Source organism: Lemur catta, chromosome 5, assembly GCF_020740605.2.
Source record: "Lemur catta isolate mLemCat1 chromosome 5, mLemCat1.pri, whole genome shotgun sequence".
Taxonomy (NCBI): Eukaryota; Metazoa; Chordata; class Mammalia; order Primates; family Lemuridae; genus Lemur; species Lemur catta.
In genome coordinates this window covers 54,386,359-54,413,668 of record NC_059132.1, presented here as the reverse complement: position 1 = coordinate 54,413,668, position 27,310 = coordinate 54,386,359, and the positions used below count along the sequence as shown (strand labels likewise).

General features: G+C 39.7%; 1 protein-coding gene across 2 annotated transcripts in view; it reads left to right on the top strand.

Annotated features, from left to right (window-relative positions):
• Window positions 1-27,310, top strand: part of DTNBP1 (dystrobrevin binding protein 1) — a 129,026-nt gene that overhangs the window by 40,505 nt on the left and 61,211 nt on the right. For both annotated transcript variants that reach the window (XM_045551829.1, XM_045551830.1), the window contains exon 6: window positions 4,619-4,751. In XM_045551829.1, coding sequence (XP_045407785.1) covers window positions 4,619-4,751 — 133 coding nt within the window. The remainder of the gene's footprint in view (window positions 1-4,618; window positions 4,752-27,310) is intronic.

Below are 27,310 nucleotides of genomic sequence, written 5' to 3'. Positions count from 1 at the left end.
AATCTATGTCTTTAAGCTTTTGTTTATGCCCTATCAAATGGGGGAGGTAGTTTCTATAAGCACAAATATTTAGTAGAGTTAAAATTTAGGATATTAGAAAATGTCAGTGCTTCTGGATTTAATAGGCCTTTGGATCAAAGATTAAATAAAAAGCAAAATTTTTTAATTAACTAAAATTCATACTTTATTCATATTTCTATAGTTTTTACCTAATATTCTTTTTCTGTTTCAAGATCCCATTCAGGACACCACATTAAATTTAGTCATCATGTCTCCTTAGGCTCCTCTGGGCTCTGACAGTTTCTCAGACATTTATTTGTTTTTGATGACCTTGACAGTGTTTGTATTTTTATTTTGGGGGGAGGACAGGGTCTTGCTCCATCTCCAGGCTAGAGTGCCGTGGCGTCATCACAGCTCACTGCAACCTCAAACTCCTGGGCTCAAGTGATCCTCCTGCCTCAGCCTCCCGAGTAGCTGGGACTACAGGTGTGCGCCACCATACTCAACTAATTTTTCTGTTTTTTGTAGAGACAGGGCCTCTCTATGTTGCTCAGGCTTGTCTTGAACTCCTGGCCTCAAGCGTTCCTTCCCTCTCGGCCTTCCAAAGTGCTAAGATCATAGGTGTGAGTCACTGCACCTGGCCTCCTTGACAATTTTTTGAGGCATATAGATCAGGTATTTTGGAGAGTGTCCCTCAATTGCAATTTAAGAATATTTTCTATACTTTGAATACCAATCCTCTATCAGATGTGTTCTGCAAAGATTTTCTCCCAGTTTATGCCTTGTCTTTTCTTTTTTTAATTTCTAATTATTTATATGTATATATTTTGCTTTTATTATTTTTAATTGACCATAATTGTACATATTTATGGAGTACAGTGTGATATTTTGATACATTATACAATGTGTAATGATCAAATCAGCTTAGTAAGCATATCTATCACCTCAAACATTTACCATTTCTTTGTGTTGGGAAGAGTCAAAATCTAGTCTTCTAGTTATTTGAACCTATACAATAAATTGTTAGTTATAGTCACCCTAAAGTGCTATAGAACAGTAGAACTTATTCCTCCTATATAGCTGCATTTTTGTATCTGTTAACCAACCATTGGCTACCCCCATCCCCTTCCCAGCCTCCAGTAACCATTCTACTCTCAACTTCAATGACATCAACTTTTTTTCACATATGAGTGAGAACATGTGGTATTTGCTTTTCTGTGCCTGGCTTATTTCACTTCATGTAATGTCCTCCAGGCTCATCTGTGTCATTGTGAATGACAGCATTTTATTCTTTTTTATGGCTGACTGGTATTCCATTGTGTATTAAACCACATTTTCTTTATCCATCATTGTTTTTTTTTTTTTTTTCTTGAGACAGAGTCTCTGTCGCCCATGCTTGAGTGCAGTGGCATCATCATAGCTCACTGCAACCTCAAACTCCCGGGCTCAAGTGATCCTCCTGCCTCAGTCTCCCGAGTAACTGGGACTACAGGTGTGCACCACCGTGCCTGGTCAATTTTTTCTATTTTTAGTAGTCACAGGGTCTCGCTCTTGCTCAGGCTGGTCTTGAACTCCTTATTTCAAGTGATCCTCCTGTCTCGGCTTCCCACAGTGCTAGGATTACAGGTGTAAGCCACTGGGCCCAGCTTCCATTCATCTGTTGATGGACTGTTAGGTTGATTTCATATCTTGGATAGTGCTACAATAAACATGGGAGTGCAGTTATGTCATCGTACTGATTTCTCTTCCTTTGGATATTTCCCTAGTAGTGGGATTGCTGAATCATATGGTAGTTCTATTTTTGGTCTTTTGAGGAACCTCTATACTGTTTTCCATAAAGGCTGTACTAATTTACATTCCCACCAACAATGTATAAGAATTCCCCTTTCTCTGCATCCTTACCAGCATTTGTTATTTTTTGTCTTTTTGATAATAGCCATCCTGACTATGGTGAGATGATATCTCATTGTGGTTTTGGTTTGTATTTCCCTGATGATTAGTGATGCTGAGCATTTTTTCACATACCTGTTGGCCATTTGTATGTTTTCTTTTAGAGATGTGTATTTAGCACATTTGCCCATTTTTACTTTTTTTTTTTCCTGTTGAATGTTTGAGTTCCTTGTGTATTCTGGATATTAATCCCTTGTTAGATGAATAGAATCCCTTGTTAGATGAATAGTTTACAAATATTTTCTTCCATTCTGGTGGTTGTCTCTTTACTCTGTTTAGTTTATTTTATTATTTTACTTTGCTGTGCAGAAGCTTTTTAGTTTGATATAATCCCATTTGTCTAATTTTGTTTTTGTTCCCTTTTGAAGTCTTCTCCACAAAAGCTTTGCCCAGAACAATATCCTAAAGTGTTTCCTCTGTGTTTTCTTCTAGCAGTTTCATATTTTTGGTTCCTACATTTAAGTCTTTAATCCAGTTTGAATTGACTTTTGTATGGAGTGAGAGTTGGGGGTCTAGTTTCATTCTTCCAGATATGTATATCCAGTTTTGCCAGTATCATTTATTGGGAGACCATCCTTTCCCCAGTGAATGTTCATGGTAGCTTTGTAAAAAATCAGTTGGCTGTAAATACGTGGACTTATTTCTGGGTTCTCTATTCTGTTTCATTGCTATATGGGGCTGTTTTTATGCTAGTAGCATGCTGTTTTGGTTATTATAGCTTTGTAGTGTATTTTGAGGTCAGGTAATGTGCTGCCTCCAGCTTTGTTCTTTTTGTCCAGGATTGCTTTGGGTATTTGGGGTCTTTAGTGATTACATATAAGTTTTAGGATTTTTTTTTCCTATTTCTGTGAGGAATGTTATCAGTATTTTGATAGGGATTGCATTGAATCTATAGGTCACTTTTGGCAGTATGGTCATCTTCATAACATTCTTCAAATCCATGAATATGGGATATCTTTTCATTTTTGTGTGTCTTCATCAATTTCTTTCATCAGTATTTTGTGGCTTTACTTGTAGAGATCTTTCACCTCCTTGGTTAAATTTCGTCTTAAGTATTTTAATTTTTTGTAACTATTGTAAAGGGATTGTCTTTCTGAATTTTCCCCTGCTAGTTCATTGTTGGTGTGTAGAAATGTTACTGATTTTTGTATGTTGGTTTTGTATACTGCAACTTTACTGAATCGTTTATCAAGTTCTAAAAGTTGTTTGGTGGCACTTTTAGGGTTTTCTATATATAAGATCATGTCATCTGCAAACAAGCACAATGTGACTTCCTCCTTTCCAATTTTGATGCCCTTTCTTTCTCTTGCCTAGTCACTCTGGTAAGGACTTCCAAAAACAAGCAAAAATTTGCATTATAATAACTCTAAAATTGCAAAACAAGCAAAAATTTGCATTATAATAAATCTAAAATTGCAAGTTGAAATTCAAGGAGTTTGCCTCTAACCTAGATGTTCTGAAAGCTAGTTTAGAAAGTGTCATTAAAATCCAGCAGATGAATGAAGCAATTGTATCGTAGCTGTTTAAATGAACCTGAGACTGGAAGGCTACATGGCCAACTTGTTCCTGCTCTGCTGCCCCTTTCCCCCTGGATTGCTGTCAGTTCTCAGCTTGGGACTTACGTCTTGTTGAACTTCCCCTCACTCTGTCTCATCTGTGTGAGATGCCACTTTGCGTTCCCACAGCACCTGGCACCTAGCTGTGTCAGGCTGTGTTGCCACTAAAATATGCTTCCCCTCTGCTATAAGCTCCTTGAGTTCAAGGACTGCCTTTTCCATCTTTGTGACTGGCACATGTCAGTGGGCATTTGATAAATGGTTATGAGGCTGTTTGAGTTCTGAAATCTTTGACCTCGAAAACTTTTCTGTTGCATGAGAAAACAGCCAATCCTTGCCCCTACAATCATGGTTTACTTAGCATCTTATCCATTGGAAAGCATTGTAGTCTAAGAGGGACTCAGTTTAGATTCCTGACTGCACTTCACTAGCTATTTGAGTGAAGCACTGAATTTGTTTCTCTAGGCTTTGGTCTTGAATCTTTTCAATGAAAAATTTGACTGGATGATCTTCATGTTCCAATAAAGCTGCAAAGCTCTGTGGCCTAGAGGCAGAGTAGGACAGTGAAAGACTAGTCACCTGGTAGATAGAGCTGAGTTTTTTTCCACCTGACCACTGACTTAGTAACCTGTGCTTACTGAATATTTGTACATATCTACTGTGCCTTGAAGATTTGTGTATATGATGCTCCAGAGGCAAAACAAATGCTTAAGTAACTTGGGAGAGTGAATATTAAATTAAGTTAGGTATAATTTGTGTTAACTGTATTCTCATGTGAAAATAGAATATTCACATATGGTATATGGGATTATTAGGATATAATATTACATTAATCAAGATACTCCATTTCTTCAACTTTTTGGTTAATAAAGTATTTAAAGTATTTAGGAAAGTTACATCTTGAAAATGGTTGAAATATAGTCAAAAAAGATAATTTGAAGTATGTTTTAGTGTTAGTATATTTTATTTTGCTTCAAGAAAGTTTAATAAAGAACATTAAACAAAGGCAAAACAATATCACCAGTTTAAACTTTTACCTTTTTGACATTTTCTTTTCTTCATGATCAGGAATTCTGATTTTTGATGTTTCTTTTTATCTTACATACTTTCAGCTCATTTAGAGGCTAGTTTTGAGGAAGTAGAAAACCACCTGCTGCATCTGGAAGATCTATGTGGGCAGTGTGAATTCGAAAGATACAAATACATGCAGTCCCAGCACCTGGAGAGTTACAAGAAAAATAAGAGGTGAGTTTGAAACATTTGCAACAATATTCATTTTCAGTCTCAAAGTTTTCCACATTACTTTTCATGCTGTTCTTTATAAAGTCTGACTGATACCTTTATAAAGGTTCCAACACGTAAGGCTCATTAATGAGCTTTCTGAAATGCTTTTTTTTTAACCCCTTCTGTTGCCATTTTATGGAGGTGAGTTATAAAAAGCTCAGAATGGAATAAAATATAAATCCCTAATATAAAGGTGGAGGGACCAGAGCAAAGGGCAAAGTTTTCAAGTAAGTAGGAACCCCCTCCTAGTTTTCTCCAAGTGGCAAATGAATGTCTTTCTCTTCTCCTCCTTTATTATTAGAGTGGGAGGGAAGGAAATTGAGCCCAGCCTGTGGAAAGGGGCTAGATAGGTTTGAATCTCAGCTTGGCCATGTACTACCTGTGAGGCCTTAGGCAAGTTAGTTAAGCTTTTTTAGTCTCAGTGTCACTGGTTTATGACGGGGATGATAATGTACCCACCTCATAGAGTTGTTGTGAGAATTATATAATTATTGTCTAATTCAATTAGTGCTCAGTAAGTATTAGTTATAATAATGGTTATTATCCTAGGCCAGCTTGAACTGGAATTAGAAGAGGAGTCTAAGGGTAACAGCCTGCTAGGCTAGCTATGGCAACCCAAGTCTGGCAGAGGCCATCTCAGACAGGGCTGGAAGGTACAGGGTGGGTATTTCTGAAGTCCCTGGGGAAATCTATCCATGGTGGCTGATAAGAAGGCATAAGACTGACTGTCATCTGTGCTGGGCACAGGAGAAACTGAAGCTACAAGGGGATATGCTAGATGGAAGAAAACGAAGTCATGGGGTTAGAATCTGGCTGTGACTAAAGAGCAGATTTGGTGGGAGCAGAAGATGGATACATTGGGCAGAGTACACTATGGGTCTTAAGAGTATTGGTAGGCCGGGTGTGGTGGCTCACGCCTGTGATCCTAGCACTCTGGGAGGCCGAGGTGGGTGGATCGTTTGAGCTCAGGAGTTCGAGACCAGCCTGAGCAAGAGCAAGACCCCATATCTACTAAAAAATAGAAAGAAATTAGCTGGACAACTAAAAATATACAGAAAAAATTAGCTGGGCATGCCTGTAGTCCCAGCTACTTGGGAGGCTGAGGCAGGAGGATCACTTGAGCCCAGGAGTTTGAGGTTGCTGTGAGCTAGGCTGATGCCACGGCACTGTACTACCCCGGGCAACCGAGTGAGACTCTGTCTCGGAAAAAAAAAAAAAAAGAGTATTGATAAGTTGAGTTATTCCAGGTCTAGGGTAGCAGGAGTAGGCTACTGATGAGATCAGGGAGAGCTGTTTACTGATATACCAAAAAAAAAAAAAAAAAATTGAAGCTAATGCATACGTGTGGCAAGGTTATCACACTGATGTTGTAGTCTTCTAGCATGATGCCAAGGGGTAGGGAAAAGTAGAAAACTGAGTATTTTAGAGCTGAGGTTCTCAGTCAGGTCCATGTGTCCTTAGAGTCATCTGGGGAGAGTGTTTAAAATGCAGACTCCGGGGCTCCATCATCTAAGAGTGCAATCCAAAGTTAATTCCAATAGTATTGCGTTAAACAAGCATTCCAGGTGATTTTGGTATGGGTGGTTCAGGGACTACGTTTTCTGGGACTGCAGGGCAGGGCTGGGGGGCCTGGGTCCTGTGTAGGTTCTAGAAGGAAGAGCTTCAGAAGAGCTCCAAGGGGGGCCATGGATCAAATGGTTCACAAAAGTTTGTATGTGCATGAATTTTTCCGGAGGTGTTTTCTGTAAGTTTCATTTGCCTCCCAAAGATTACGGGAGGGTGTGTGGTAGCGTTAAAAGTGGAGTGCTCATCAAAGGAAGGACTTTTGAATGACTGGCTGAGCCTTGGGGCCTAGGGAATCTCCAGACTGATATGTGGAGCGCAGGAGACAAGAAACTTCCCTCAAGAGGAAGGTCAAGGATTAGAGATGGTTAGGTGAGTCTTCAGTGTTAAATGAAAAGATAGGGAGATACTCTGTTGTGAAAAAGTTAGTAGTCATGGAAGTAAGTTTATTTTGATGCAACAGGAGTTTCAAGGAATATGGTAGGAAGGCTTGGAATTTTGAAAGGAAATTTTTGCAGGAGGTTGGACAGCTTGGATACAGGTGGTGTGACACAGGAAGATAGTTTCCTCATCTGCAAGATGGGGATGGTAATAATAGAGTACCTTAAGGGTTGTTTTAGGGATTCAATTTGTAAAGTGTTTGGAATAGAGCTTGGCACCTGGTGAGTGCTCTGCCAGTGGTGGCCAGCTCTGACTACCTTGTATTGTTGCTGTGCAACTATAAATAGATGGGTATTCTATATTTTTAATGCCAGTTATGTTTTCTAGCTACTTGAATACAAGAATTATATGAATATTGTGATTTTTTCAATATGTATTGAAATTTGATTGTTTGAAACACATTATAGGCATACATCAGAAAAATTGTGGATTTGGTTCCAGACCACTACAATCTGCAGTAAAATGAGTCGTGAATTTTTTTGATTCCCGGTGCATGTAAAAGTTATGTTTATACTATACTGTAGTCTATTAAGTGTGCAATAGCATTATATCTAGAAAAACAGTGTACATACCTTAATGAAAAACACATTATTGCTAAAAAATGCTGACAGGCATCTGAGCCTTCAGCAAGTCATAATCTTTTTGCTGGTGGAGGGTCTTGCCTCAGTGTTAATGATTGCTGATTGATTAGGGTGATAGTTGCTGAAGGTTAGGGTGGTTGTGGCAGTTTCTTAAGATAACTAATGAAGTTTGGCACATCGATTGACTCTTCCTTTTACAAAAGATTACTCTGTAGCATGTGATGCTGTTTGATAGTATTTTACCAACAGTAGAACTTTTTTCAAAATTGAAGTCGATCCTCTCAAACCCTGCCTGCTTTGTCAACTAAGTTTATGTAATATTCTAAATCCCTTGCTGTTGTTTCAACACTGTTCACAGTATCTTTATCAGGAGTAGATTCCATCTCAAGAAGCCATATTCTTTGCCCATCTATAAGAAGCAACTCCTCGTCTGTTCAAGTTTAATCATAAGATTATAGCAATTCAATCAGATCTTCAGGCTCCACTTGTAATTCTGATTCTCTTGCTATTTCTTCCACACCTGCAGTTATTAATACTTTTTCTACTAAAGTCTTAAACCCCTTCAAGTCATCCATGGGGGTTGGAATCAGTTTCTTTCAAACTCCTGTTAATGTTGATTTTTTTTTTTTAATTTTTAAATTTCTTTAGGAGGCAGGTGCCAACAAATTTGCTTTGTTGCCCAGACTGTAGTACAGTGGTACAACCATAGCTCACTGTAACCTTGAACTCCTGGGCTCAAGCGATCCTCCCACCTCAGCCTCCGAAGTAGTTGGGACTACAGGCATGAGCCACTGTGCCCAGCCTAATGTTGATATTTTGACCTTCCATGAATCATGAATGCTCTTAATGGCATCTGGAATGGTGAGTTCTTTCCAGCAGGTTTTCAATTTACTTTTCCCAGATGCCTCAGAGGAATAATAATCTATGGCAGCTATAGCCTTATTAAATGTTTTTCTTAAATAATAAGACTTGAAATTTAAAATTACTTCTTGATCCACGGGCTGCAGAATGGATGTTGTGTTGATAGGCATGACAACAAGATTAATCTTGTAAATCTCCATCAGAGCTCTTAGGTGACTAGGTGCATGGTCAATGAACAGTATTATTTGCAAAGGAATCTTTTTTTCTGAGTATTAGGTCTTAACAGTGGCTTAAAATGTTCGGTAAACCATGCTATAAACAGATGTGCTGACATCCAGGCTTTGTTGTTCCATTAATAGAGCACAGGCACAGTACATTTAGCATGATTCTTAAGGGCCCCAGGATTTTTTGGAATGGTACATGAACATAGGCTTTGACTTGAGGTCACCAGCTGCATTAGCCCCTAACAAGAGAGTTAACCCATCCTTTGAAGCTTTGAAGCCAAGCATTGACCTCTCTCTAGTTACGAAGGTCCTAGGTGGCATCTTATTCCGATAGAAGGCTGTTTCATCCACATTGAAAATGTGTTGTTTAGCATAGCCACCTTCATCAGTTATCTTAGCTGTATCTTCTGTATAAGTTGCTGCAGCTTCTACATCAGCACTTGCTGTTTCACCTTGCACTTGTCGTGGAGATGGCATCTTTCCTTAAATCTTACGAACCAACCTCTGATAGTTTCAGGCATTTCTTCTGCAGCTTCCTCACCTCTCTCAGCCTTCATAGAGTTGAAGAGAGTTAGGGCCTTGCTCTGGATTAGGCTTTAGCTTAGGGAATGTTTTGGCTGGTTTGATCTTCTATCTAGAGCACTAAAACTTTCTCCATATCAGCAATCAGGCTGTTTTGCTTTCTTATCATCCATGTGTTCACTAGAGTAGCACTATTAATTTCCTTTGCATTCACAACTTAGCTAACTGCTTGGTACAACAGGCCTGCCTTTCAGCCTGTCTTGGCTTTTGGATGCCTTCCTTACTAAGCTTAATCATTTCTAGCTTTTGACTTCAAGTAAGAGATTCTTCCTCCTGAAATGATTATTATTGATTCAATTCAAAATTATTAACAGAAAACAATTTTTTGGGTTATTGTGAGAAGTCCTTGAAGGCCTAAGCTTGAATTTCTTCTCTGCCACTTAACTACCTCTTTGACCTTTTCCCAGTGTTCTATCCTCAGCTTTCTTATCTGCAAAATAGAGATAATGAAAATTTCTGGCAGGGTTACTGAAAATAAGAAATAATTTTTTTAAAGGCCCAAATAAGATCAGTCCTGTTTAGTTTACAGAATCACTGGTAATTCTCAATTCTGGTTAACTTGCTTTTCTAAATACAAATAATGGAAATACTGAATATGAAACATTGCTTAAATCTATTTATAAACTGTAATCTTCCTGAAACTCTTATCCTATGAATTATCTTTTTAAAAGAAACTTTTTAGAAGTAATTTATTTAGTCCGATTACTTATATGGTTGATTAATCATTGGTCATAGTATAAATAATTTGATTGGTTACAGAACTGAGAATTGAGCAGTTGTATTCAGTCAAATGTAGATTAACCAAAAAGTATCTTTTGAATAAATCATGTAGAAAGGTTACTATTTGGAGTTTTATTTACATTTAAAGATCCTTCTTCGTTACTCTTATTTAATCCTGATATATAAAAACTGGAAATATGATGAAGGCTAGTGTAATTACACCAAAATAGCTTTGACACAGAACTTTCATTTAACACAATAGTTTGAATAGTCATCTTTGCTGAAAACCCACTAAAATGATAATAAAGAACTTTTTAAAGATTATAATTGAAAAGAACAAGAGGAATGGAAGAAGAAATAACAATAGGTGAGAAATAACATCAACATTTTGGAAGATGGCAAGTGGATAGATGAGTGGTAACTAACTTAGCAGAGCAGGGAGGACAAACCCATGCTGGGAGATGAGTGCCAGTGCAGGGGAACTCGGACATGAGGGGTGTTGGTGTGTACCACAGGATTCTAGAGGGGCTCAGGAATTGCAGGCACCAGGAGCCTGAAGAGATAATGTGTGCTGAGAGCAGGAGAACTGGTTGAAAGTACGTATGTGGGAAGTTCAGTGCCCTGATCCTCTGCTCAGCCAGATGATTACCTCAACCCTAGCTCATCACGCAACATGGGATTGCACCTGAGAGGCTCTGGACTTGATTCTGGACACATTTGAGGGCAGGTAGAGGTGCAGCTATATTGAAAACAGGGATTAAGTGAAAGTCTACATAGTAAACAGTGACATTCTTTAGGCCTCTTTCCCCACTGGATGCCAGAACTGCGGCAGCCAGACTCATGTCCCCTGTGCAGAAGATTAGAGGCTTCATCTGAGAAACCGACCAGCTCAAGAGAAAAGACCTGGAGATGTGGACATTTAGGGAGTTCTCTGATAAACGATTGGGTCTGCATCTTAACACCTCCTGGTGATGGGTCACGAACCTCTGTGCATGACTTCAGTCAGCTGTTTGGTGCCTCACTCTTAAATATGGATGGACAGCTGAGGAATGGTTTTCAGTTGAGGAAAGCTTCCAGAATGAAAGGGACCAAAATACATCGAAAATAAACTAATAATAGTTTTTAAAAAACACACAGAAGAATGAGAGGCTTTGAGGGGAGTAGAAGAAAACTTAAAAAACTGTGGTTGGTCCAAGTGCAGTGGTGTTTACAACTGATCACAACCAGTTACAGATTCCTTTGTTCCTTCTCCACTCCCACTGCTTCACTTGACCAGAAAAAAACAAAAAACTGTAATTATTGGCCTCGATATATGAGGCCATCTTGTAAAAGACCATTTTGTATTTATGAGTTAAGAAAGGATGCTATCGAAAAGGAACAATTAAAGAACAGGAGAGAGCTTTTAAAAATGAAATATGATAGCAAAAGTAGAAACCTCAAGTGAAGCATTGGAAAATGACGTTAAACCTCTATATAAGAGAACAAAAAGACTGAGACAAGCTAATGTATTTTTTTTGTTTGTTTTCTTGAGACAGAGTCTCACTCTGTTGCCCATGCTAGAGTGCCATGGCGTCAGCCTTAGAGAAAAGCTAATGTTAAGAAAATTGAGAATTAATTCATAATGTCCATATCTGATTACTAGGAGTTTCAGAAAGAAAGGAGAGATAAAAAGGAGAGACACATTTATTAAAGAAATAATAATAAGAAAAGTGTCGAACTCAAGGATATGAATGTTTGAGTTTGAAAGGGCCCATTAAGTATCTTACAAAATGAATGGAAAAACATCCATTGTCAATACATATTTTTATAGATTTTACACTAGGAATAAACATAAAAGCCTTCAGAAAGGTTTTATATTAAGGATTAGGAATCAAAAGGAACATCAGCTTTTCAGCAGCTACACTGAAAGTAGAAAATGATTTCTACTGAGAATATTTACTGGGCAAAGTTTTCATGAAGCATGAGGAAATAAAGTCATTTCCAGGTATACAAGGGCTCCAATTTAGCTTTGTCAGGAAGCTGCTGGAAGATATATTTGCAAACAAAGGAGTAAACCAAGAAGGAAGATCCAACACTGAAGAGAGACTAATTGCTCTGAGAGGATTCATTCAGTTCAGAAGAAAAACAAAGCGAATTTCCAGGTTGACAGTGAAAAGATGCCCGGAGAGCAAGCCGTGTTGAAGCAGGGAGATTTTCCACAGGATTCTAAGAGTAATGTTTCCAGGGGGGAAAAAAAATGAAACTAATAGATTGTCCAATATGCTTGACCATATTGAGAGGAGTTTTATGAACTCTGGTAGAGTATTTGATGACAAATTAGTAATAAGTATGTTTTTTAAAACTAAGCAAACAACAAGGCAAATCTTAATGCCACGGGAAAACAGAGTTTTACAAGAAAAAAATAATATGCTATATGGCTCAGTCATAAACAATATTTTATTATGTAATAATTAAATACAGAATTATATAACTTATTGGGAGGAAAAGCATATATTTCTGTTGAGAGGAAGAAGGGGTCTAAAATAGCTATTCCTCAACTTTTGCAATAGGAAATCCGTAAGGAATATTTAAAATAGAAAAAAAAAATTAGTGTTGGCATATTACTTAGAAATAACAGAGGTAAATACCAGAAGAAATAACTGAAAGAACTGAATGTGGCTGCTTGTGAAAAGCAGGACAGAAAGGTAGAGAGAGCTGGGGCAGGGACAACTCTGCTTCACTGTAAATGAGCCCTTGTGAGTACTGTTTGACACAGGGAATGTGCATGTACTGTAAACATAAAAATTGAATTCAGAGATTTTTTATTAGCTACAACATTCCCTGAAGTGTTTGACATGGAATACTAGACTGAAAAGATAGCCACTGATAAAATATTCCGTGATCAAATAAGAAAATGATGCCACTGTTTCTTGTTAATTTGCTTAGAGCAGGGGTCCTCAACCTATGGTGAGTTGTATAATTATTTCATATATTACAACATAGTCATAGTAGAAATAAAATGCACAATAAATGTAATGAGCTTGAATCATGCTGAAACCATCCCCCTCATCCGCCCCCTGGTCCATGGAAAAATTGTCTTCCGTGAAAACAGTCCCTGGTGCCAAAAAGATTGGGGACCACTGGCTTAGAGCATTTAAGAATCTAGTGAGACAGTTAACATTAAGAATCAAGTTAAACTTTTTGGCATTAAATAAAATTATTACAAAAGGACAACATATATGTTACTGAGATTTCAACTACACTTAGGTCTTCAGTTGCTAAAAATATTCTGCCAGTCCCTAATGCCTACTTACCACATAACTTATGTCAGTGGAACGATTTTAAGAGTACCACAGGGACTAGAGAACCAGCGTCCGTGTGTGTTGGGGGTTCAGGGCGCTGTCTCTTACCCTCATCTCTCTAAGGGTGGGTTAAGACACCCATGACTCCTTACTTTATGTCCCAGCCCAGGATGCTGCCACTGTGGGTCACTGCTCCTCTGACAACTTTCAAGGAAACTGTTTTCACAACTTTTGCTTTACAAAGTCAAAGAACCATGTGTGCTTCCCTCTGAGTATGGAACATGTGTTTGTTTTTCGTGAGTCACTCTTCAAAGACAGCATCCTTGGCCTTAGGCCTGAGGGGCTGTGGTGGAGAATGAGAACCCTGACTCTGCTTGGCTCCCATGTCACTCTACCTGTCCCAGCCAGCCCTGGCTCGCAGCCACTGCCCACTGGACGGGGACTTGACCAGGGCCCAGCCCACCTGTCAGAAGGCCAGCAGCTTCCCCGCAGGTGGACAAAGATTGAGACTCGTGGCCCCTGACTGACACTTGGGGCATTGTGATCCCTGGACTTTCTAGCTTCAGGGACCTGGCTGATCTGATCTGAGAGATCTCTGGCTTCTAACAGCAACCTGCCTCCCTTGCCTGGAGCTAGTTTGAGTAAGTTGCTCTTCCTTGAAACTTCCAGAAGCTTGACTCTAGTAGCCCTGAGGATCTGGAGGAGGTCAGTTACGCAATGTGATGAGAACAGCGTTGGTAAAAGTGCTTGTGCAATGTAAATACTTGTATTGATCACAGAGCCAACAGCGAGAGGGCAGAATCCATTTGCCCAGTGATGGGCTGTGTAGATGCCAGGCTGACAACTCGTCCAAAATGACTTTGCCATGTCTGAGTGTGATCCAAGACATGCCTGTGACTGAGAGGGCCATCTATCAGCAGTCCCGCAGGTTGCACTTTTCATACTCTCACTCTGCCGTCACGGACAGGGAATAGTCCTAACAGTTTGTGATGATGTGTGCAGGCACACGTCTTTAGCACGCGCACTGAAGTTCATGCTCCTGAAAAACAAATTTCCTTTCAGACAATCTATTTGTCTTTTGCTGGTAAAAAGTCACTTACAAAATCTCTAAGAATTGATATGCAAAGAGAGTTAGAAACTGTATCACAGGAAGTTGCTGTTTATTCCAGTGTCACATTACCTGGGAGAAGATAATCTTTGCTTCAGTAAATCTGATGGGATGAGAGGAGGAATTAAAAGCTAGAAAACAGTTCATGCCTTCTGCACCTGCTGGCACCCGAACCTGCCCACTGCTTCTCCCTGTCTCTTTGCGGGCACATGCAGTCACACGTGCTGGCGACAGGCTGAGAGCAGTGCTCAGCAGAGGCGGCTGCGTGAATGAGTCAGTGCAGGGCCTTTTCTGTGAAACTCATTTAATGCTGTTTGGTGCATGTCCTCCGCTCTCTGTTGTGGAAACTGCAGGTTTCACAGGCCAAGCTGTGGGAACTTTTCTCTTCAGACACACACAGGGATATGAGGCTCTCACACCTTTGCCCATCCACAGGGGCTGATAAAGGCCATGGATGTAAGTCATCTTTGGTGGCCGCAGTTTATAAACCACAGGACAAATTTAGTCTTATGACTATGTTATGCCCCATTTTGGAATAAAAACTGTTTGTACAGTAGCTTTTGGTTAATTCCAGACATCTCCTCTCTCTTTAGAGGACATACTTCCCTAGGGTGCCCTGGCTCAAAGGTCGTTTCCCTCGGCAGAGGGAGGTGTGCCCCCTGCCTGCTCCATCTCCCCATGCCACATAGCCAGGACGCAGCACGAAGAGAGCATCATTTTATAACCATACAACCCAATCTCAAACGATTCTGATTTCAAAAGTATTTAAAAAGAAAAGGGCCATGATCTAGGTAGCACTCTGGAAGAGAAGAGTTCTTGGCCATCACCGGAGGGCTCTCGGACAAAGCAGCTGCCCTTGCTCCTAAGTCTGCACTTACACGAGCTTTGGCACAACCGCATGTCATTCAGGGCATGGCCCGGTAGGACCCCAATAATTGACAGCTAACTACCCATGGTGAGGGCAATGCTGATGCCGCAGCCAGCTTCTAAACTGCTCCTGTAATTGGACTCAAATTTTTCCAAGTGAAACTTTATTAATATTTTTATATTGTTCTAATTTGAATTGGTATAATTCAAAACACAGCAAATGAGCACACAGTGCATTATTTAACACCACGTCTATGACAAAGAGCCAGCTTGGAATCCACAGTCAGGAGAGAACAGGACCCACGTTCTCCTGGCCCACCCTTAAGAAGATGTGACACTTCTTGGGATCACTTACAGTTTTTGAGAGCCCCCGTAAAATGAGCTCCTAGGACCACTTTCTTCTCTGGAAACCTGGACTCTGGGTGGGTCAGGGTGGGCTCCTAATTGCTCATCATGTTTTATTTCAGTCTAAGCTTGTTCCAGATCCTCTCCAGAGCTATTTTTCTCATGAAGAAGGGGATGGCAAAGTTCTGCTTCAACCACTCTCTGTTATATGTGCTTCTGAAAATTCTTACTTCAAGATTCCTTATAAAATTCAGCCATTTCTTTGCCATTTAATATTGCTTTCTGACTTGACTCAGTTCTCAGTTCTAGGCCTTTAGCTTTAGCCTTGAGTGAATAAATTCTCTTTTTCCTTACTAAATATCAAATTCTGTTTTGCCCAGAACTATTGATTCCATTCTTGTATTTCTTGTCTTAATTCTCTAAGGTTGTGTTACAATGGTGATTATTTTTCAGGGATGTAAAATTGAACAGGTCAAGGACCTGGATATTTATCTGGGGTTCCTATCCAGTCATAGCAAGATTTTCTTGGAGGGCAGAATCTTGAGACCTGGAGAACCAGCCATGCACTCAGGAAGGACAAAGATGGTACCAAGTACAGGAAATACAAATTGCCCTGAGGTAAAAACTGTTCTGTTGTGTTGTGTTGTACGCAATATCTAGTGCGACGGAGCATTCAGTTGCTGGCTCAGCACCGCATCCCTGCAGTCAGCACCGCACTCTGGTGCAGGCTGACAGTGGCAGCCAGCAAAGGTGCAGCAGAGAGGAGAGAGAAGGGTCTTCCTCCGGCACTGCAAGGCTGCCATGATCCCATGCCCACCAGCTCCCCGGAATGAAGGATAATATCTCACACTCCTCCAGTGCTGGTAGTCTCTGCAATAGGCTCCTGTGCATTTTCTCATTCAGCAGGGTCTTCAGACTACCCCTCCCTGAACCCAAATATATCACCTTTTTTAAAAAATTTGAGTTGGTACAAACTGAATCAGTCCCAGGTATTGGTATCAATGCATCTGTAGTTGAGAATGGATATATGATAAAGGAAACAAAACAGGATAATGTTATAGTGGTAAGGCAGGGAGGACCACTTTAGCTAGGGCGAGCAGGGAAGGCCTTCTGATACATCAGAACTGAGCCCCGAATAAAAAGGCAGCCAAGAGAGGATCTAGCAGAAGGAATAATAGGTGCAAAGACCCTGCATCAGGAACAATAGGTTTAGGAGAGTGAAGAAATAGAACTAAAAAAAAAATGTATAGAATCTCAACCTTCTAAATTTTTAATCTTCCTAGTACCACCATAATGCTTAGAGTGCTTATTGAAATTCTCTGACAATTAATTAGTTACATTATACTTAAAATCATCCATAAGTATGTAATTTAATTTAAATATTTCTGATTTCCAAACTTCTAGAGCACTTATGTTTTTCCCTTCAGTACATAGCATACCATCAGAATTTCTCCAAAAATAGCTACATCTTGAACAGTGATTTTAGCAATTCTAGTTAATTATAAATGACTCATAATTTTAACACAGTCTTCTGTTGGACTTGAAATGCTTAGGGGTATCTAAACTCCAGGAACATTTTTCATTGATTTATTCAGACTTTGAAAAATTTGGGTAGAACTTGTCTCCTATAAATGGTGATCACTGCTGCTTTTGCTGAAATTTAGTGCTTATGCATATTTTGAAAGAGTCATTATTGCTTTTGCTTTATGTTTACATGTCCATTATAGCTAATGCTAAGTGCTGAAGGACTATACCTTCTTTCTGTTTGTATTTATTTTTGTTTTATTTCTTGGTAATCAAACATTTAGACTGTAGACGAAATGTAGAAAATCTTTAGAACAAAGCATAACAGACTTATTTGAGATATTATGATATATCCGTAATGGTATTTGACCAGTATATGTCCTAGAGAATAACTTGCCAAACTCCTGGGCTTTGAGAAATGACTGTCCAGACTAACCTGGACAGGTGGCTGAAGGTCTGGACGGCACTTCCAGCTCAGAAAGTTGAGGGTGGGGTGGTGGGGAGGCCTGGCAGGAGTGTAGCCCTCAGACCTGGCTTTGCTGAGAATGAGACAGGAGAAACCAGTGGCATTCTCTAGGGTGAAGATGGCTCTGGAACCTCACCCAAAGGAGATAGGCAGAAAGGCAGTAATGGGCTTTGAGGTTCTGCAGTGGAAGTCTGTTGGATGCTTGAAAGGAAAGTGGAGTGGGAGTAGTTTCCCTCAGGCGATGCTTTTACAAAAAGAGAGTGAACTTGTGCATCCACCCAAGATGGAGTAACAGGGATCAGATTTACTCTCCCACCTGATACAATAAAAAACCAGACAAAGTAAATGAGATCATGTTTTTTAAGACATTAGACTTTGGGCACAGAAGAGATGTGATGATACCTGATAGGCAGAAAATAAGTGAGGCGAACCCTATGATTGCCCCGGCATCCTGCCTTGAGCGTTTCCAGGGTGCTGTGCAGGGAGTGGACCCAGGTAGAGCCTGGAAGACTCTGAGTTGAAGAGACAGAGCTGAGGAGGCTGGGGAGACGAAGGCAGCTGGAATTTGGAGGACATAGTCCCAGCAAGCAGAGAGTAGCTCAGAGAGAGAATCCCTGAAATCTGTAGAGGGTTCCCCTTGATTATTCAGAAGAGTGCTGATAAGGAATGTGAGGAAACTACCTGAGACAGGAGGGAAAAAACACCCAAAAGGACAAATTAATAGTGCCAGGAATTCACATGGTGCCTGGTGTTCACACACAGCCTGTTCCCAGCAGTGAGACTGGAAAAACTGGAAATTCACAGGGCCCCAGACCTGCTTAACAAATCATAAAGCATGTAGCAAAAGGATCAAACTGTTTCCAAGTAAATTAACTATACAACAAACAAAGCTCAAAAATATTTTTAGGAACGCAAAAATATCTAGCACCCAACAAAATAAATCACGTGTCTGGCATCTAATCAAAGATTACTGACCAAACATATTGAGGAGGACAACCAATCAATCAAAACCATTCAGAACTGACAATTAGCAGATAAGGACAGTAAAAACTGTTGTTGTAACTGTATTCTGTTAGTTTAAAAAGTGAAGTAGAGACATGGAAGATATTTAAAAAGGCCCAAACTTGTCTCTTTTTTCCATTTTTCTCCTTTTACTTTTCCTCTTCCTGTTAGTTGCTAGATTTCACATGGTTTCCAGGTGATTAATTGAAAGTAAATTGAAATTTTTATTTTATTATATTTGTTGTAATATGGTAATCATGCTTGCTAGGCCAGTGACTTCTTGAAAACAGACTCAGAGCTGTGAATTAATTGGCTTCATGAATGTGTAATCAAATCTTACATTTTCGTTCAAAATTAAACCTAAGTTTATGAGTTGGCAAGGAACTGAACTAACAAAATTCCTGCTCTAAAGTGTCTGTTAGAAATAAATCTTGGCAGTTTCAGACTATATGTAGTCACGAGAACAGATGTAGCTAGAATATTTAACAGTTTATTAGATCTTTGGGTTGACAGTAAATATAGTTTAGGACTGATATCTGAGTTCTTCATGTATTTTGAACAATGAATATCTGTCTGCCATCAGTATTAAAAAGATGTATCCTGACCTAGTTCTTTAAAAATACTAAATATTTCTCTAATTGGTTTACAATACTCTTTTCCTTAGCTTTCTCCTCCCAATTATGTAAGTGCCATTCTGCACACTGGGGTTCATAAGGTTTTTGTTTTTAACAGAGACATGAAAACCTAAAGTATATCTTTGAGGTAGAAAGTAGTCAAGACTAAAGATACAGCAATCTTGAGAAAGGTTTATTGAAATTCAGCAAAACATAATTATGATTATCCTGGGTTAATCATAATTAGGCAATCCCATAAAAAGGCAATCCTTGTTCCAAAGATAGATTGATTATAGCTTGTATGTTATAATTTACAGAGTCTCTAATAACTTTCAGTGTTTTAGAGCAGTTTATTAAATTTGGAATAATACATTACATTTTATGTGACCATCCTGGAGTAACTGATGAGGGAAAACAAGCATTTTTTAGAGATGCTTTCGAAAGTATGAAATTTATCAGTTATTTTAGTCCTCATTTGAATGTGGCTAAAACCATGGCATTGCCCTGTACTTTTCTCACTTTTCTGGTATTCTTGAGGGGTATGAGAGCTGCCACAGGCAGAGGCACAGTTAGCAGCCTGCTCTACCTGCGCTGACATCAGTGGCAGGGAAGTGGGATGGCAAAGGTGGCAACAAGAGAACACAGTGCTCCTCGTCTCTGCGCTGTGCATGAGTGTGGTTACATTGGCCCAGTTTTTCTGTGGCTAATAAACAGGTGCCTTTTCTTGGCTGCCTTATACCTGCCTCTTACTCATCTTCAGTTCTGGCTCAGAGAAACAGGACTGTGATTGTTTCAAAGGGCGTGAACTCATTTGCTACTGGAGAGGTTTGATACTGGATTTCAAAGAGGGACATTTGCCCCCAAAGGGAGCAACATTTTTCTTTCTTTCTGGAGGTTTCATGTCATGTTTTGTTTTTGACCAATTCCTATCCTTGTAACTGATATCAGAGAAGTACATTATTGTCATGTAAAATAACACATTATTTAAGGAAGACAAAATACAAGTTACTACACAGCTCTCAAGGATTAATTCGGGTAGATTTGAGAATTTATCAGTTGACATCAATATTCTGTACTTTTACATGGGTTTAAAAACATTGAAAAGTATCCTTTAAAATTATTATATAAACATTGGTCTAGTTTGGGGAAAGTTAAAACACTATTTTATCTCATAAGTTTTTAGAAAGATTTTTTAGTTAAAATGAATGGACAAGGTACATGGCATACCCTGGCAGTTAAAATATTGCTTAATGGAAAAAGAAAAATTGTATAAAAATTCATATAAACATATGAAGACACTGACAGAAAACAAATCCATGATGCACTTTAAATATTTAATCTGTATTTTTCTTCTTAGCTTTTTAGGTAACTAAGTTCATTTACAAATCAATCCTTATTTGCGTGACCTCTTGATACTGTCCTTTCTTGATTTCGGCGGCACCAGCATCCTAAATCTTCTTGTCTACCTCGGGTTAGTTTTTAGTTTTCTTTGCAGATGCTTCCATGTTGATATTCTCTTGCATTCTTGTCTTGGTTATTGCCTGCTTTTATTCTGCATGCCCTCCCCAGGCAAGCTCTTCTGTGTCCAGGCTCATCTTCCACCCATGTGGTGGGTGATCACTGTCAAACCACTGTCTTCAGTTTGGCTCTCTTCTTACCGGCAGAACCAGTTGCCCTCTAGACATCTCTTCTCGGATATCCCAACAAACATCTCAGGAGCACCATGCCCCCAAATTATCTTCCACAGAAAACTTGACCTTTTTCTGTTTCAGTAAGCTGCGACCACTACAGATTTACCTAATTCACAAACACGGGAGTTGTGATAATCTCTTTCTCCCTCTTCTACCGTCTCTACTCTGTTCCTGGTCCAGTCTAATCTTTCTTGACTCTGTGCTTGCCTGTCATCACTGGTCCTTCCTGGAACTCTAGCTCACATCTTTGTAGCCTCAGTTATACTGATAGCCTCCTAATTAGTCTTCCTGTCTATAATCTTGTCCCCCAGTTCATTTTTTTACCGTTAGAGTGTTCATTTTTTTACTGTTGGAGTGCTCATTTTTTCTAAAATGCAGACATAATTAAGATTTCATATCATCTTCAAGATAAAAATTAGTGATGATGACGATCATGGCAATTATAACAGTAGCTTTTATTGAGCACTTCAGGTGTTCCAGGCACTGTGCTCAAAAACCTTAATCTAAATTAACTCATAGAATTCTTATAATGACCATTTGCGTAGCTGTACACTCTTCTCTACCAATAAGAAAGAAGACTAAGAGATTAAATAACTTGCCAAGGGTTAAAGAGCTAGGAAGTGGCAGTGCTGGGTCAGAACCAATTTTTTTTGATTTCAAAGTCTCTTCAGACCTTTTATAGTCTATTATCTGCACACAAAGCTATCATGCGCTGGGTTTGGTGCCGTGGAGTAAGAAAAGGACCTTGCTTTTCTCAGTGCATCGCCTGCTGCGAGTGGGTCATCGTAAGGATGGACAAATAAAGATTTTTAGTAGTGGTGCCACTTGATTAGAAATACATTTGTGTGTGGGAGGCATGATTTTTTTTTAATCCACCTTTTACCCTATCAACCACAAATACACCAAGCCTATAAGAATATACAGTTCTGCGTGGGTAGGGTATGACAGTAGAATGCTGAGAATGGACAAACCATTGATTTGGTAATAATGAGTGGTAGAATGGTTCTTTTTTTAGGCACCTGGATAGCCAGTTAAAAGTTTGAATTAAAAAAATCAATAAGGCCGGGCGCAGTGGCTCACGCCTGTAAACCTAGCACTCTGGGAGGTTGAGGCGGGTGGATCTTCTGAGCTCAGGAGTTCGAGACCAGTCTGAGCAAGAGTGGGACCCTGTCTCTACTAAAAAATGGAAAGAAATTATCTGGCCAACCAAAATATACATAGAAAAAAAAAAAACTTAGCCGGGCATGGTGGCACATGCCTGTAGTCCCAGCTACTCAGGAGGCTGAGGCAGTAGGATTGCTTGATCCCAGGAGTTTGAGGTTGCTGTGAGCTAGGCTGCTGCCATGGCACTCACTCTAGCCCAGGCAACAAAGCGAGACTCTGTCTCAAAAAAAAAAAAAAAAAAAAAAAAAAATCAATAATACAAAGGTGCTCTAAATTCTTTTAATAGTTTTATAATAAAATTTTTTTAGCCAATTAGTTGCCATGGACTAGTCACTGAACACTTTTCAGCACAGTAGCAAGAATAAATGTTTTACAGACCTGTTTTTGAAAACCACAGGATGTCTTCAGAGGCATAGTGGGGTCTTACCTCATGTTTACATCAATGACTTTCAACTTGTTTTAACAGTTTCCTTAAAAGAATGTACTTTCGCTGATCTGGGTAGACTCAGATGTTGCCCAGAAATTTGAGGGTAACTCTGAGTTTCATATACAGAACTCTGGTGTACAGTAGATTTAGTGGTCTACTTAAGTAACTTTCAGTTAAAGCTAAAATATCTCAGGTGAGCCACAACCTGCCTTCAGGTAAGCCAAACTTGGCCTGCGAACTATATTCTAGATGCTGAAGATTGCACATATGTGGAGTCAGAGAGTCCTGAGTTTTATTCCTGGTCCTGTCACTTATTAGCTGTGTGGCCTTCCATCCTCAAGCCCCATTTTCCTTCTGTATTAAGTGACAGTAATGTTACCTACAATTAGGTAATTGTGGGGTATAGGAGATAATGTATGTAAGTACCTTGTGTAATGTGGGGTATACAGTAAGAACTCAGAAGAAAATTCCCTACCCCCTTCTCATCCTTCCTTATTCTACTTACCTACACCTCCTCTCCCCACCATGGCTTTCCAAACCAAATAGATTTTCACGTAAAAGAGGTTTAGGAATGTAATTTGCTTGCAAGTTGGGATGAAATACAATCCACACATAGTGCTTCCACCAATCAGCCCTTTTCTAGACCTTCATTATCTTTTTTGGAGTTCATTTTTTAAAATTTTATTCCAGGTCGTCTTTGTTACCATCTCTCTCAGATTCTTTTCAACTTTAAATTCCAAGATTCTAGGATCCTATCATTTTACTACTTTCTAGGCTGTGTTTGCCCAAAATAGATAAATACATAAAACTAACATTAATAGCATAATAAATAAGGATTTAGTACAGTTTTTACAACAAACTAGCTGCTTTTCAAGAGGTTTTGTTTTACAGATAATGTTGAAAATGTTTTGCAGGGCAGGTTCCGTGTAAGGAATAAATGACAACAGGGATTTCTAAGATATAGACAGTCTGGAGAAAATTTACCTCAAGCTAGTAGGAGGTCACTTCCCCCGACCCCACCACCAGTCCCCTTTCTACTCTGTCAGCCACAACCCCACCAAGCCTGCAAGGACACATTTTCAGGGGATACCCCGACTGTGGACTGCAAGAACAACAAGCTACTGACTTGGTGGGAATGAGTAGTAGGGCTCCTTTTTTGAGAGATGTCTTGTGAGATCTTTCCTATGAACAAGTAGTCACTGGTAACAAAGGGATGCTGTTCAAGTGTGTTCTATAAAAAAACATATTGCTGATCATACTTTAAAAAAAAATTTCCCCCTAAACATTTTCCAATGTGAAGAAAAATGTTAGAGTGGATTTTGCAGTTGGCATTTTGAATGTGGTATTTTGTGTTAGCTTTTTATCATGAATTTGTCCTAGGGAGGTAGTTTATTTAGTATTTAGAGATGTTGTGCTTCATCTGTGAGACGATCATGTGGAGACATTTATCCAGTGGCTCCAGTCTGTTACATTTACATCTTGAATCTGATTTAGTTGATTTCTACTCATGTACAGATTTAATATACTTCTTGTAACATTCTGTAGATTTATTTATTAATGTGATGCTTTCTTATATTTTTATTCTGCCTTTATAACTCAATCCCTGTAGAGAAAATGATTAAATAATAGCAGTTTCACCCTTTGAAAATATTATTAGCTTTTGGGTCTGGTGTTATTTTTTATTTATTTATTTATTTTGAGACAGAGTCTCACTCTGTTGCCTGGGCTAGAGTGAGTGCCGTGGCGTCAGCCTAGCTCACAGCAACCTCAAACTCCTGGGCTCAAGCGATCCTCCTGCCTCAGCCTCCCGAGTAGCTGGGACTACAGGCATGTGCCACCATGCCCGGCTAATTTTTTGCTATATATTTTTAGTTGGCCAGATAATTTCTTTCTATTTTTAGTAGAGACGGGGTCTCGCTCTTCCTCAGGCTGCTCTCGAACTCCTGAGCTCAAACAATCCGCCCGCCTCGGCCTCCCAGAGTGCTAGGATTAGAGGCATGAGCCATCGCGCCTGGCCTGGTGTTATTTTTTGAATGTTTTACTTTCAGGGTTTGTTATGCTAAATTTCATAACAGCATTTGCTGAATTGAGTAAATTTTAAAATATAGTAACATCTAAAAGAAGGCATTTCAATTCTTCATACTTATTTGACCTGAAAATACTATTAAACTATGAAAAATAAGAGACTCAAAATTTTGAAAATATAAGTTACTAACAGATTGTTATCAAATGAGGTAATATGTGACAAACTTTATAAAGAATAAAATACTCCAGCCTGGGCAATAGCAAGACCCCATCTCTACAAAAACATAAGAATAATTAGCTGGGTGTGGTAGTGTTTGGTGGTGTGGTGGCACATGCCTGTAGTCCCAGCTACTCAGGAGGCTGAGGCAGGAGGATCTCGTGAGCCCAGGAGTTTGAGGTTGCAGTGAGCTATGATGATGCCATTGCACTCTAGCTCAGGCAAAAGAGAGCAAGACCCTGTCTCCAAAAAAATAAAAAATAAAATAAAATAAAATATTCTGTAATTACAGCAATGATCTCTTTGAAGAAGCAGATATTCTTAGTCATTCTGCAACCACTGTACTTGATAATCCTGATTTGCTGAGTGTCTCTTGGATCCAACTCTGTGCACATATGTGATGCAGGACAGATGAGACATGGTCCCTGCACTCTGTGGTGTAACTCTAGAGATGATACCTGTATAGATATAACCACATTGCAAGGCAGTTCATGAGGTGTATAACACTGATAGAGTTAAATTGCTATAGGAGTTTAGATTAATGGAGAGATCACTGACTGGATTTCAAGGAAGCCTTCATGAAAAAGATGAACTTGAAGACTCTTTTACACTGATTATTGTTACTACTGTTTTTAATAGAGTTTGAAGGAGAATGACCAGAACTTGAAACTCCTGCTTACCTGTACTTCTTCATTTGTTGAACTGAGGGTATGAGATAATGGTTAAGAGTGAAATATTTGCCATGTTCTCAGTGAATGTTACCCCATCATCATCATCAATTATGCTTTCCTTCAAAACTCAATTCAGTGCTTGCTTCTCTAGGAAGCCTTTCCTACCAAACCAAAGTGCATGAATTGTCCCCTCTTCTTTATTCCTAGGAAATTCTCAGCATGTCATGACCAAAGCACTAATCTATGACATCAGTTTCTAATTACTGCTTTACTTCTCTGTCTCTCCCACTAAAATTCCTTGAGGTTATGGAACTTGTATATCCCAAACCTAGCATTATTCCTAATGGTATTCCTAACATTATTCCCAGTGTCTAAGGCTCAATGAATTTTTTTGAATGAATGATTGAACTCAAAACAAAGATTAATATTCAGTATAAGAAGATGGATATATTTATATGAGGTTGATGGCAGTGATGATGGAGAGAAATGGATGAATTCAGATTATGTTCTGAGGTAGAATTGACAAGATTATTGATGGATTGGATATGGTGAGTGAGGGATATGGACGAACTAAAACTTGAGGGGCTGGTATTTGAGATGAGGAAAACTGGAGGGGGAGCAGGCTCTGTTTTGCAAATGTTTGAGAAGCTTATTTCACTTTTGAGTAAAACCATCAAACAGGCAGTTGCATGTGAGTCTGGAGCTCAAAGATCAAGAGAGGAAATGTAAATCGGGAAGTCGGTAATGTATAGATGGTATTTAGAGCTATGTAGCTGGATGAAATTGCCTTCTGAGTGAACGTAAGTTAAGGAGACAAGAGCGCCCAGAACCAAGCCTGCAGCACACCAGCATTTAGTATTCTGGAAGGGGTAGAGCTGCTAGCAAAAGAAACTGAAGGAGAACCTTAGAAGAAACTTTCTCAAGGAATCGCCAATTGGGTCAAATGCTGGTGAGGGATTAGGATAAAAAGTGAGAATCGGTCATTGGATTGTTGGTGGCCTTGATTGTGTGGTAGTGGGGTCCAGAAGTCAAATTGAAATGGGTTCAGGAGTGAATGTGAAGTGAGGGAGGGGGGAACTGTTGCAGCTGAGCCCTTGAATAGGCTGAAGGGCGTGGGAATCCAGTCTGCAACACCCTCAGCCTTCCAGGTTATTTTAGCACTTCCCAAACTGAACTCATGTGCTGCCCAAGATCTTTTTCTCTTCCTTCTGGAGAAGCAGACTGGACCCCTTGTGTGACAGGCTCATCTTCCTCCTCCGTCCCCATTTAATCAGGTGCCGTGGGCTGTTGCGCATTTTTCAAATGGCACTCCTCTTTTCATTGCCATTGCCACTTATGTCGCTCTTGCCAGGCATTAATTAGCTCTTCTCCAAACCACTTTCATAGTTTCCTGACTACTCTGCTTTTATTCTCTCCCTTGCCAATACATCCATCCATCACAGCTAGAATGTTCTTCCTAAAGCACAGCTTTGCTCATGTTATTCTCCTACTAAAAATAAAACTGAATCTTTCAGCCTGGCACTGAGAACCATCTACCTTTTAATCTGAACTGCCTTCTCTTCATTCAGCCTGCTGTTCTGAAGTATTTGCTCCAGGACAAATACTTGCTGAAGTATTGCTGCACTGAAGTCAGTTCCCTACCTATAACCTGCATCTTTTGGGCTCCATGCCTTCCCAGTCACCACTGCCTCTGGTGGACGTGCCTCCCCTGCTGTCTTAGTACCTCTAACACTGCAGTTCCCAAGCCCAGGCCTTGGACTGGTACAGGTCCGTGGCCTTTTAGGAACCAGGCCCCACAGCAGTAGGTGAGCATTGGGTGAGCAAGTGAAGCTTCATCTGTATTTACAGCTGCTCCCCATCACTCGCATCACCACGTAAGCTCCTCCTCCTGTCAGATCAGCGGTGGCATTAGATTCTCATAGGAGCACAAACCCTACTGTAAACTGAGCAGGCAGGGATCTAGGTTGTGTGCTCCTTATGAGAATCTAATGCCTGATGATCTGAGGTGGTGATGCTAGCACTGAGGAGTGGCTGCAAAATACAGATTATCATTAACAGAGAGGTTTGACTGAACAGAGACCATAATGAATCAGTTGCTTACAGACTTATATCAAAACCCTATCAGTGACTGGCAAGTGACAATTAA